This window comes from Coptis chinensis, unplaced genomic scaffold (assembly GCF_015680905.1).
Source record: "Coptis chinensis isolate HL-2020 unplaced genomic scaffold, ASM1568090v1 utg157_pilon_pilon, whole genome shotgun sequence".
NCBI lineage: Eukaryota > Viridiplantae > Streptophyta > Magnoliopsida > Ranunculales > Ranunculaceae > Coptis > Coptis chinensis.
The window spans coordinates 131,203-144,248 of NW_028238108.1; the positions used below are offsets into that span (position 1 = coordinate 131,203).

At 35.2% G+C, this 13,046-nt stretch overlaps 2 protein-coding genes and 1 long non-coding RNA gene across 9 annotated transcripts; 2 read left to right on the top strand and 1 right to left on the bottom strand.

The window, feature by feature from the left end:
* The first annotated feature begins 797 nt into the window (after positions 1-797).
* LOC147473937 (cuscuta receptor 1-like) lies at positions 798-3,391 on the top strand. Its single transcript, XM_086586863.1, has 3 exons — positions 798-927; positions 1,032-1,444; positions 1,486-3,391. The coding sequence occupies exons 2-3, from the start codon at positions 1,226-1,228 to the stop codon at positions 3,292-3,294; spliced, it is 2,028 nt and encodes a 675-aa protein (XP_086442989.1). The 5' UTR covers positions 798-927; positions 1,032-1,225; the 3' UTR covers positions 3,295-3,391.
* Positions 3,392-4,129: 738 nt separating this feature from the next.
* Positions 4,130-5,059, bottom strand: LOC147473938 (uncharacterized). Its single transcript, XR_015210210.1, has 3 exons — positions 4,979-5,059; positions 4,809-4,880; positions 4,130-4,344 (listed from the first exon to the last, which is right to left on the bottom strand). It is a non-coding gene; the product is annotated as an uncharacterized LOC147473938 (long non-coding RNA).
* A 995-nt stretch (positions 5,060-6,054) lies between these two features.
* Positions 6,055-13,040, top strand: LOC147473939 (uncharacterized). Of its 7 annotated transcripts, none has more exons than XR_015210205.1 (11): positions 6,055-6,411; positions 7,189-7,403; positions 7,806-7,851; positions 8,184-8,289; positions 8,497-8,640; positions 9,268-9,339; positions 10,122-10,303; positions 10,598-10,669; positions 10,818-10,972; positions 11,078-12,628; positions 12,768-13,040. XR_015210205.1 is itself a non-coding variant. In XM_086586812.1 (10 exons), exons 5-9 carry the CDS (start codon positions 8,514-8,516, stop codon positions 10,932-10,934), a joined length of 570 nt encoding a protein of 189 aa, XP_086442938.1. In that variant the 5' UTR covers positions 6,055-6,411; positions 7,189-7,403; positions 7,806-7,851; positions 8,184-8,289; positions 8,497-8,513; the 3' UTR covers positions 10,935-10,972; positions 11,078-12,744. The 7 variants fall into 7 exon arrangements, 4 of the variants coding, with proteins under 4 accessions (XP_086442938.1, XP_086442940.1, XP_086442939.1 ...); XR_015210206.1 differs by lacking the exon at positions 12,768-13,040 and having other exon boundaries at positions 11,078-11,168; positions 12,329-12,744; XR_015210207.1 differs by lacking the exon at positions 12,768-13,040 and having other exon boundaries at positions 11,078-11,168; positions 12,498-12,744.
* Positions 13,041-13,046: the final 6 nt, after the last annotated feature.

A 13,046-nucleotide genomic window follows, 5' to 3' on the forward strand; every position in this document is an offset into this window, starting at 1 on the left:
CCAAATCATGTGGAACATTTTCCATGGGGTGCCCAAGATTTTTGAGGGATCACATTCTGAGTCGGAAGGCTTGTACCTTCCAGGGGAAATTGCTTAGTTGGCATTGAAACTAATCTGCATACCAAATATATGGACACTTCAGAGTACTGTAGCGGGCCTAATTCCCCAGATTTTTGGCAGGTGTGGCGTTATTGTGTCATCTTATTTCATCTTCCCTTTGGTTCTTTCTGTTGATAGATTACTCGGCAATGGCCCCGAAGATGGTAGTGTGGAGTGTTTGCATTTGGTGTTGTATTAAATCTTGTTAACTGCACAGAATCTTCCATAGTCCATGGTATAATGTCGACCGATTGAAACCAAAACATATGCTGCAAAAGGAACGACGGTAAAATATAGCTCCTTCAAACTTTCCTAAATAATATTGCTGATTTCTATACTGATTTGGATTCCAATATTCCTATCCGAGAGAGTTTCAAGTACAGTTGCAAGCACATTCTTTCAGTACGCACATACAACTTACAAGTATATATATACAAAACCAAGTGGAAACAATGTCTCTCCTGGTTTGTGAAAAGTGTAGCAACTCAATCAAACACGAGGCACAACCTAAAAACTCCTAATTCATGTAAACAGACGGATTCAACTCCCAAAGTGGTGTATTTTGCTTCAGCTGATGCTTAAAAACGGAACAAAAGGCAGCTAGTGGATAACGTAACTCGGGGGGAAAATATGTCTTTTATTAGTTTTTGGGTGAGGAGAGTAGGTCTATAATTGTTTTGCTGCCACATGAATAAGCTTTCTGAATCGGGGATGCATCTATAATTGATTATTAATTCACGCGTTTCATTATTTTTGCTGCAGTGTTAACAAATTTGAACAACTTGGAATTCCTAGATTTAAGCTTCAATAGGCTAGATGACTTCCCTGGTAAATGGTTCAGAAATCTCCATAACTAAAATTTCATTTAGAGTATGTAATATTTGACAATTCTTTAATTTATTGCGTTCTAACCTTTCGAATCAATTTTTTAGATTTGAGAAATATGAGCAATTTGAAGATCTTAGATTTGAGTTGGAACAACTTCTCAGGGAGGATTCCTCCATCAATATTGTCTTTGACTTCTCTTGAGAGTTTATCCTTGAGTGAAACGAATATCAAAGACTCCATATCAGGTAAATCTCCGTCAAGTCAATGACACTTTCATTGACTTGTCTTTTTGGATAACATGGTTTATATTCTCTCATATAATCTCTCATATATTCTTTATAGGATTTTGGATAACAAGTTTGAAGGGATCCTTCCTCCATGTCTCAATAATTTGACGTCTCTTAGAATGGTAGACTTCTCTGATAATCAACTGAGTGGAAACGTTCCTTTATCTCTTACATCTAACCTGACATCCCTAGAATATATTTCACTTAGTCGAAACCAGTTTGATCAAACTGTAACCTTAACACGTCAACAAGTGACCTTCTAAACTTTCTCCATAACCAGTATGACTTGAGAGAAGTAGACCTCTCCCATAACAACTTACATGGAAAGTTCCCCACCTGGTTATTTGAAAATAATTCACTGTTACATGATTTAAATTTAGCAAACAACTCAATTAACGGTGATATTCTATTTCCATCTAGTCCTATGGTGAACTTAACCGCGATTGATATCTCCAAAAATCAAATTCAAGGGAAACTTCCAACAAATATCAGTGACATATTTCCAAGCCTGTCGATTCTAAATTTGTCTAAAAATAGATTAGAAGGTAGAATTCCAAGCTCACTGGGTAACATAGATGGCTTGTGGGTTTTAGATTTGTCGAATAATAACTTCTCAGGAGAAACACCAGAGAGTTTGGCCATGAGTAGTCGCTTATCAGTATTGATACTATCAAATAATAGACTAGATGGTCAAATATCTCATAATCTTTTTAACATTTCGTTGTGTACTCTACGTCTCAATGGTAATCAATTCACTGGAATTATCCCAAATCTTATCCCAAATCTTACTCTGTCTAAATTCTCTTCTGTACAAACATTGGACCTAAGCCGAAACCGTATATCGGGTGAAATTCCTACTTGGATAGGTAACTTAACATGGTTAGAGACACTTGTCCTGAGCAATAATTCCTTTGTTGGTCCCATTCCATTAGAGTTCTGCAACTTAGTTCATTTAGTTTTTTTAGACCTTTCTCAAAACTACCTTTCAGGCCCCATACCTGCTTGTCTGAACTTGACATCCTTGGAATATATGCACTTGCAAGTAAATAATCTCACAGGATTAATGCCAGAGGCATTACTCAAAAGCCCAAACTTAAAGACATTAGACCTTAAGCATAACAACTTATCTGGTAGCATCCCCTCTTGGCTTGCCTTACTTTCGAATCTGAGAATTATTCTTTTGAAAGGAAATCATTTGAGTGGTTCAATTCCCCATGAATTTTGTCAGCTGAATAAGATACTTATACTGGATCTTTCCCATAACGCGTTTATTGGACCAATACCTCCATGCTTCAGCAACATCACATTTGGAAAGAATGGAACTGTTGAACCTGCATTTCGCAATCAAAGACAAATTAATTATGGCGCAGGTACGTATACGTACCCGAGTCATTTTGTAGAAGTCACGAACTCTTTTGTTTCACCTGTTCAATACCAAGAACAAGAAGAAGTCGAGTTCATGACAAAAAGTAGGCTTGATTTTTACAGAGGCGACATTCTTAATTTCATGGCTGGCATGGACTTGTCATGCAACGAATTCACTGGTGACATACCGCACGAAATAGGAGCTCTAATTGAAATCCGTGCTTTTAATTTGTCCCACAATCAGTTAACAGGATCAATTCCAAAAATCTTGTCAGATCTAAAGAAATTAGAGAGCATGGATCTTTCTCACAACAAATTGAGTGGACAGATTCCATCAGAGCTTATTGGTATAAACACTTTGGAGGTCTTCATTGTGGCCTACAACAATTTATCTGGTCGGGTTCCAGATAAAGCGCAGTTCAGCACATTTGATGTATCTAGTTACGAGGGCAACCCGTCTCTTTGTGGACTACCTTTGCAAAAGCAATGCAACACCTCAAAAGATTCAGTCATTTCAGTGACACTCAGACAAGCTGGACTCGCAGAGAAGTTTGGGATTGATCCTATCAGTTTCCTTTCAAGTTTTGCAGCTACTTATGTCGTGTTCTTGCTTGGATTTGTAATTGTTCTCTATGTCAACCCCAATTGGCGTGGATTGTGGTTCAATTTCATTGATGCATGCTTGAGCTTCATATTTCCATTTTGTTCAAAGTAATCCAATATATTTGAACAGCTTGGCAATTTGACATTCCAAGTACCGGTTGTCACATATATTATTTAATCAGGGGAATGCAATTTTTCTTATTTTCTTATGGCATAGCTTGAATGACCAATGCAGCTTGTTCATTAAACATCACAACCTACATAATTACACCGAAGAGCGCAGAAGGTTGAAGGAGTGATCTACGCATGAATAAGTTGTGGGTGATTACTTTAGCTCATTTTGTTTCTAATTAATGTTGCTACTTCTATTACTATTCATCACACGAAGTAAAAAAGTTTACTTCAGGTCACTTCTACTGCTATAAATGGTTATGGCATGCACCCAGTTCACTTCAAATTTTACAGAGAAACATAACATATATGTATCTAGTGAAAGCTAAATAAGCTATCACATCTTCATGCACTCACTTCATTTCTTACTTATTTTACATAAATGTATGCCTTGTACTTTCGATATACTTGACGGTTCAGATGCAACGGCGAAGCCAACCTCTTCTCAAGATCTTCAACATCAGTAGAACCAGGCCTGCATGTTCCACAATCAATTAAAATATAAAGAATATGATGAGTATATAACAACGTCATGATAGTAGATGCAACTTTAAGTCAACTAGGGCAGTGCACTTTCCAATTGTTAATCAGTCCCCAATTGGTGTTAAATATATGGCTTGATGAAATTTACCTTGCCAAGACAACATTTTCTACTTTCTTGGATGAGATCCGACCTTTAGGAGCTGAAGATAACCGTTAATTATACCGATGAGTTAGGAATATTAAAATATGGCCAAATTCTGCAAGGGGGCGTTATCAACAATCGAAAAGACCAACCTGTGAAGCAATATCTACACCAATCTCGTCAAGCACCTACAGACAAAACATGCAAATCCACATAAAGATAATAGTTGTATTCTATTAAATGTAACTGTAGTATATTGAAAAGACTGATGACTTAGGTATTTGCTAACCTGGTTGGTGAGTTCTTCTGTTTCCTCCAACTCATCTTTGTCCAAAGTTTCATCAATTGATTCGATAGCATATCAATCTGCAAAAAAGAATCATAAATAAAGAGCAATGCAATGACTTCTTAACAAAACCCGATAACAAGACAACATTTCTCAGTAGTATCCTCGAAATCCCAAACTCCTATAAGATTTCGGATGGCTTGACACCAATAAATCCTACGTTGGTACTATGGAATGGCTTTCTCGACTCACAACAACAATTAAGATCGAAAATTATGCCCAAATCTTCATGACAGAGACACACTAAATGCCATAAATTTCGTGAAGCCCCAAGTGGCTCAAAGAAAGCTATGGCGAGATATAAACAACTCAATAAAAGCTTTTATCTTTTGAACATTATCGATTGATTTGCCAAATCTTGACTCGTTTTGGAACATTTTATAATATGTAAAACGTCTGTTTCATATAAGGAATACTTGGACAACCACATGATACATGACTTAGAAGCATTTAAATGGTGCATGACAGGAAAGGAGGATCTTACAGTCATGTCCATTTGTGACGACTCCTTCTGAAATTCTTTAATGACTTTTGCTTGCTTCGCAGGTGCCATTTGCTGAAACAAGCCAAGACATAAAATTGATCAATAAGCAACATAAAGATAAACTCAAACAATTGAGAAACTGAGATATGTAGTTCAATTGAGATTTCAACCTCAACTACCACTGCCACTACCCCCAAGAACACATACTTTATTCATGGCTACCATTGCTTTTGTAGCACCTTTCATTCCAAAGAGAAATTGCGAAGACTAGCATACATTGCCTACCACAAACACCAAAGCATTTAGAGACGTAGAAACCAAGAGAGTTTCATATAGTTTAAGTCGGTAACAAGGTGCGGACTGTGTGAGCTGAGCCTCGCCAAATCGCACGGCTCCCCTTGCAAATTAGTAATCTGCTGACGTAGTCTAACAAGTTGATGAGCCAATATTCTAGTGGTAGCCTGCATTATTCGTATGACATTCAATCACCATACAGAACCTAGGGTCCCAAATTAGGCCTCGCATCACAGTGAAATTAACACATGCCCAAACTGATCCTGACTTGAACTGATGTAAAAACCCGCAAATTGCATCTTTCTGAAGAGCATATATAGGGTTAAGAACGTGTAGGCTATTATACGGGATTCAATCCGAAACATAGGATGAGATTTACAGTAGGTTACTCAGCCATACTACCTTCACTTTGAGAAGTTTATTAACGTCGTATTTGGCTTTTCAATATTCACAACACTTTGCTAGTTTAATATATAAATCCTTGGTATACTCCAATATCTTATAAACGTTGAAGTTTTAAGTTTTAACCCCCACCATTACTCTATTTTAGATCAATCATCAATCTAACCAGTAGAAAAACAAACTAAAATTTTCAAATATCTCTACTACTAGTATAGCCTATAATGATCGTGGGCTCTTAAATTCATCCGGGACTTTTTCTGACGCATAATACCCTTAATGAATAATAAAATCATATGCCTACCTATTTATTAATGAGGACTACTTTGTCTTTTGGTGTGTTTCTAAATTTTCAGTACCAATTTTGTCCTTAAATAAAATAATTGCTTAACACCTTTAAATAGGGTCAATTAGTCTTTTCATGTGGGAATATATTCTAAAACCAAATCCACGCAATGCTCAATTGTACGCATTGTTATAAATGTCATTTATTAATTATTAGTAATAATTGGGTTCTTTAATAAGAGTTGTAATTAATCAGCTAATACGAACAGTCTCTTCTCCCATCTCTACTGTTTCTCATCCTTTTTTTACCAACAAAACAAAACCCCCACTTCTTCTATATCCCATAAATACAAAGCCCTTTCACTTTCCGTCTCCCTCTCTATCTCCACTCTACCTCTCTCCACTTTCTTTTGCCAACCGTAAAAGATAACTAAATCAAATGAAAAAAAAAATCATATTTTTTCATTTTCATACAATCTTTATTAACATTTTTTTTCTTCTTCTCTTAGACGGTTCACTTTTCCTTTTTGACCAGAAAGTATTGAGATACTTTCGGAAGGATGTCCATTACTGGCGGAAGAAAAAAGATTGAATGACTGTCAAGGAAGCTCATGAGAGATTAAAGGTTAGTGTTTCCATTTTTCTTTTTACAACAATATATCACAACATAAAAAGCTTTACTACTTCTTCCAAGATTCTAAATTCATGTTTACATTTCTTTTTATGTTGATAAATTGTGCTTCTTTTATATACTTCTTTGTTTTCTACTAACCTTTTGGTCTGTAGTTTTGTACCCAGTGAGATGTCATATCTAGATATTGGATCCTTCATGCCATTTTTTTGTTTCTATTTCCTTGTGGTTTGTCACCTGAAAATGGTATATGTGTGGTCGTTTAATATTTCTTGGGGCTAATTACAAAAAAAAACTCTCTTGCACGGAGGGTGGTCATATTTTCACTCTCTTTCTTGCTTTCCACTATGCACATTTGCATTGTCCAAAAAAACAATTTATGCTTTCAATAGTTTATCATTATATAAGAAACTTTGGCTTGGATTTTGATTTGGTTCAGTGTATAATCCCAAGATATACACGTTCGAGGGTTCGTCCATTTCCACTTCCTCTTTTTGGTATTTAGATGTTTTAAATTTCCATTTCACAATGAAGGAACAATTCTTTGTTCTTTTGTTCCAGGTAGCCTATTTTTTGTTTTTTATTAACAAGGTATTAGCTATCAATAATATAATTGACCTCACCCATCTCTCTTTCAAAATTTGACAGTTTTGCTATTATTATTTCGTGGATTTTGTTGTTAAATTAGTTAGTAAATTCCTTAGGTCGAACAGAAATAATGAAGGACTTCTGTCAAATTTCGCCTTTTATACTGATTTATCATTTGTGTAGGAGGATCAGTGGTGGTTTCCTGCTTGGTCGTCGACTCGGGAGGAAGGAACCCATAAAAAAATCTCCAGATGAGCTGAACCAGAAATTGGATAAATATCGCGCTGAAGCCATGAATACTTTCTGTTGTATTGGTATATGTACAGAGAATGAGTTGATCAAAAGTGGCGTTGGAGCATTGATGCATATATCTTTGAATCTCCGTCAATTTTTCATAGGTAGTACACTCTGCTCCAAATTAGCTACTTGATCCATTATTCTTTGCTGTCATTTGTGGATGCAATATACTGCAATTTGCAGTCACCATTTGTGAACCTATAAGGCATAATCGAAACAAATAAAATCCTATCTCCAAATTCAACTACTGAGATTCATTTGTGCTGACCACCAATACTGCAGAACCTTAAAATTGCATCAATAAAAACATTCCCAGCCAAAAGAAGCAGAGGAAGGAGAGGAATGAAACCCCACCAATTTGACAAATTTTAGCAAATCAACTTGAAACCTTTTTATTTCATGGTTTCCATTTTCTGTTTCCCTTTTTATAATAAGCATCACGTTTTAGTGCTACCAATAAAATAATTTAACTTCTCTGTGCTTCTGTTTGACCGCGGGTGCAGCGCAGGTTACTGGTCCCAAGCATCGAGAGGTTGCAAATTGCTGCAGGTAATTACCATTTATATATTGACTTTTCTCCCTTCTTATATACCCCTTGGTTTCTTTTTCTGTATACATATCTGTTTGGTGGATGAGACATCTATTGTTCTTCCTTACCAACTATCTTAGTGGTACCATAAACTTTTTTCTGAATTTTCTTTGAAAACTAAGGTCTCATCGTCAATGCAAGAGACTGTCCATTTATTATCTTTTTCTGTTCGACTCTTGCATTGACGGGTTTTTGAACTAAGAACATAATGTAGTGAGTAGATATGATATTTATAGTGTCTGTAATTTTTTTTATATGCATGGTGTTGATAATGTAATTTTTCTATCATTAGGAACCTTGCAATGTGGAGAGATGGCAGGAGCAATAATGCAGCAGCACAAAGAACTTATCATAAATGAGCGCTACCTCGGATTAGACCACCCAGATACTGCTCACAGGTACCAATTAATCTGTCAATACCCTTATAATTATAGTTTTAGAAGGGAAAACTCCTCCATAAAGCAACACACAAAGAGCTTTCAGATTCCTTATTTAACGTTGTATACTAGCTTTCGGTCAGATTATTGTTTGTTTGTGTATGTGTGTCACTGAATAATTGGTTTCATTGTTACAACTATGGTTCTATCATGGTCTGAACCAAACAGAGCTCGCTCTACGGCATATGTCCCGGACATTGCTCCTACTAAGTTTATCATGTGGTCCCGATCATCCTGACGTGGCTGCAACTTTCATAAATGTAGCTATGATGTACCAGGACATTGGGAAGATGAAAACAGCTCTTCGTTATAGTAAGTAATATATATATAGTAAGTAGCAATTAGTAGGATACATAGTTAAGATTAAGCTTATGATTGATCTTTAACTAATATTTGTCAAAGGTTCATCGCTTGCTTCATACGGTAGAACAAAACAGTGTGTCTAGGTGACCATAGTGGAACCTTTTTAGTTACATTAGATATGGTCTTCAACATTTTCATTACAACTTTATTTTAAGCACGACACCTATTTGTCCCTTTACTAGCATGCACAAAATATATGTCCCTTTCAAAGTAGTAAGATACAAAAAAGTTGTGTGGTGTCTAGGTTATTTTCTTAGCCTCTCAGGAAACGATTTTGTGCTTAGAAGTTGTGTGCGGGTATCTATTTGCCCCTTTCAAAAACACTAGCATTACTACAGTAGCATTTGAGAATCCATTTTTTAATATAATCATTTTCAAAAACACTATCTTTGACGTTCTCTTTTCATTTCCTTGCAATCGACTACTTTTTATGGCTTTGACCATTTTTTTAAAATTTTTCTAAGAATTTTTCCTGCTCATTGATATCTTTTGGTTGATTATATTATATACATTTTTTCTTTTAGTTTTTCGCTACTAATTGTTCATTAAATTTACAATTCCAAATCTTCAATATAGGTTCTTCAAAGGAAGAACTACCGTATGTGAGAAATAAAGAAGTTCGAGAGCAGACATCTTCATTTTGTAGAGGTAGACATATCTTCAATATTGGTGTGATATTTTCACTAATTTTTTGTTCCCTTGGGGTTTATACGTCAAACCAATATGTTTTTGTTTTTTTTTCCAACATTTTCTTTGTTGAGCAGATTTTCTTATTATTAGCATTCTTTTAGATATTTTTGCTAATCGTGCACCCTAATTAATAGTTATGATATTAAGTGACACCATAACTATTGTACATAAACATAAGGCCGTGTGAATTATTTTGTATCTTAAGCAAGTTTCATTATTTATGCGCTTAACTCGTGCTAATATATAGTAATCCATGTTAAACATTCATGATAACTGCATGACATTATATATGTATGTCATACAACTTATTCATATGTTCTACTACTAATTAATGTTAATCAATTTCTCTTACGAAAATGTTAATGAAATGTGTGAATACATGTAGTTTCAATTTTTATTGGAGGAGTGAGTACTTAATGTTGTATTTAGCGTTGCTTGAGGAGTTATTAGGTTTCAGGTCGATAAGTTTGCCTATTCTATTGGAAGTATATCTTTATAGATTCACGTGCTAACGTATTAGAAGGTATTGCAAAAATCTTAAAGTGGGATGACTCATGAATGAAGTCCTATTTGGTGTTTTTTTACATTTTTTATCTTTGTTTTTTATTTGTTCATTAGGATGATATTTATCTATTTTATTGTGTTTTCTTTTGAAATTTGAATACAAATATGAACTTTATCATATGAGATTCTTTATTAATCTATTTACTAATTCTGTTGATTTTCAATTATGGTACTAGCACTGCTATTGTGTCGGCGGAGATTCTTCGAGTTTCACAAGTTGCAAGTGAAAGGGTTGTCAGAATACTCTTCAGTTTGCAAGTTTTCTGACAGTTCAAAAGTATTCTTTATGAGATGTTGCAATTTAGAGTACGTTGTTTCAAAGACCAAGGAGAAGGCCAAGGAAATCCATAGATTAACGGTAATTGCCTTCCTCCATTATTGCTCTGTCGATATCCTTCTTGAGCTAATGAGGGAATATGATTTCCATGTTTTTTTTCTTCTTGGAACAATACTAGATTCATTTTTTCAACGTTAAACAATACTCGCAAAATGGTTTTTGGGCTCATCATGCGTGTGGCATTAGCATATATCAGTTGATTTCCTATCTGCACATTTCTTGCATCGGGTGCATTTTGTTTTTTTTTTCGTCTTAGGTGGCGAACATTAAAAGGATGAATGGCTGCTTGGTCACTGATCTTCAAATATTATCTAGGTCACTACAAATATGATTACTAGGACGACATCCACCTTCACATATTTTTTCAAATGGTTCTGCCACACCAAGGTAAAACTTTCCTCATTTAGATCATTATATAGGATATTGGTTCTTCAAATTTTTAGCACTTTAAGAAACTTGATTATGAATGACATGCCTTTTGTTAATTGGTAATTATGTCTGTTAGTCTGAATATCTTTGTTAAGCGCTTCAACAGGGCAGTAAATCTTGGGAATTCATTAGTCTCAAGAAGGGTACAACATGGGTGTCTGCCATTGTAGTCCGTATCAAGTCAAAGCTAAAACTTGCTACAAACCATTGGAGGATTCTGTAATGGGGCACATTTGGAAGAGAGATGATTCAAAGATACAAGTAAGTTATGCTTCTTTTTCACGAATGTTGTCTTCTGTTTTGCTGGTTTGAGAATCTCATGTCAATTTTTTTTGAGTTTTTGGTTGTTATATGATATTTTATTAGGTAATTAACCGTATTACACAAGGATGAGCTTCAAACTCTTTACAAAATATATCTCATTGGTACAAAGAGATTTTCAATAACTTACCAACAGGTAACGCCTAAAATACAGCACAGTGATTTTTGTATTCTTCATTTACGAGCTTCACAACCTAATATAGAAATACTGTGCTCATGGATTTGTGTACTATCCTTTGTATATTCGACCACTTTTGAGTCCTACATTTAAAACTTAAGCACCTCCACCTCCACCACCTGCTTCTGTGAGTGAGAGTGGTTTAGTTAGCCTAAAGCAACAATACATATGTAAGAGAAACTCCTGAATGATAGGATTGGAAGTCGATTACTATAAAATTATTCAAAAATCAAACCTGGCATTATTTGGTTTCATGTGAATGATTTATACTTAGGCCTTTGCTCATTGTCTACGAGATTCTTGATGGTTTTAGCCGTAGTAGCAGGGAGAATTAGACCTGAGGTTAACTGTGGAAGTTGGTCTATGAGAGTATATGAGCCAAAAAAAAAAACATGAGAAAAAGTCCATACACAAAATAATGGTCCAGAAACCCTTAAGTGGCAATTTGAAATTCTTTGATCTTGCTACTCACCTGAGCAAGTATGTGTTGTGTTAACCGTAGGAAGGCACAAACATTACACAGTGTCTTGATTTATTTTTTCTTTTGTATATGTTGTTTGAATCGCATAATATATAATGTTTGTCAGTAGACATTAGACACTGATTGCCAGAAATTTGTCAATGTCATGCTTCCTTTAGGGTGTGACCAATGTGATGAAGTCGTCAGTAGTGCTCTTCCTTTGCTTATGGCTTTTTGAACCCAGCCTGATGTTCATTGCTTAATGTTCGGTTATTTCAGTGTTAAAGCTTATGTTTTACCATTCTTGGATTCTTCATCACACCATGTTTGCGTACACACCATCTATGATACATCGCACCATGTTTGTATACCAATAAACTTTTGACAAAGTCATATGCATACAAATCTATAGAGCTGGAAGAATCCAAGAATCTGATTATACTTTTCGGAGAATTTTATGAAACGTAGGAACCTATATTTTGCTTTCCTATAGACCACTCTCAACATTATTACGATATGAAAGAGTTCAATTTTATTTTGCTTATGAAAAGATCATTTTGATTTTGTTGGGTATGTTAGTCCGTAAAATTTTGGTTGATCGGAATTGTCCTTTATGTAAGTAGCTTAATAGGGCATCACCTTTGCTGGTATTTTTCAGCTTTCAGTGTGATGTTAGTTCTCCCTTCTCGCTATATATTGCTAACTTTCATTCTTCCAAGACACACATGTGATGTTATTGCTCTCTTCTGATTATTGATTGAGTATATCCAAGTCCCTGAACGAAAAGTTGTGCTAAAAAAATGAATGGTGATCAATATCGATTCCAGCGGGTATGCATGCCTCCTGCAGTATGCGAGCATTCGAGTTGACTAAGAAAGAGAAAAGCATGCCAAGAACCACGAATAACCATGGGAAACTCTTGAATAGATGAAAGTGTCTCATTTTAAGTCTCACCAATGTAAGTTGAAAAGTTACATGTTTAGCACATTCACTGAATGCTCTTTATAGTGCATGCATGACCTGTTTTGGCTTCTCAAGATCGAATAAAGATGGGCCGGCTTGTGAATTTTGTGATGACGCTATTTTTATTTTTACAGGACATATCTTTATTGAATGGTCAAAATGAGTTGTAAAATCTCAGATACATACTTGAAATGTGACAGTGGAATTTATATATTCCTCGGCAAAAACAGCTCCTGTGCGCCGTAATGCTGGATCCCTCATCAAAATTTCGTGTAGATTATCTCATATGTGATCATGCGAGTACTGATCTTAATCAAACGCCTGGCTAGAACGAAAACAATCACTAATAAATTTGATCAATAAATGTTTTATTTACGTCTATATATAAAGTTAATCATTTATGATCATTCACA

Coding starts and splice junctions, on each gene's coding strand:
- LOC147473939 (XM_086586812.1), top strand. CDS start 8,514: ATGTCCCGGACATTGCTCCTACTAAGTTTATCATGTGGTCCCGATCAT. Junction 8,641..9,267: donor GAAAACAGCTCTTCGTTATA/GTAAGTAATATA, acceptor TCTTCAATATAG/GTTCTTCAAAGGAAGAACTA. Junction 9,340..10,121: donor GACATCTTCATTTTGTAGAG/GTAGACATATCT, acceptor TTATGGTACTAG/CACTGCTATTGTGTCGGCGG.
- LOC147473937 (XM_086586863.1), top strand. CDS start 1,226: ATGGTTTATATTCTCTCATATAATCTCTCATATATTCTTTATAGGATT. Junction 1,445..1,485: donor GAAACCAGTTTGATCAAACT/GTAACCTTAACA, acceptor CTAAACTTTCTC/CATAACCAGTATGACTTGAG.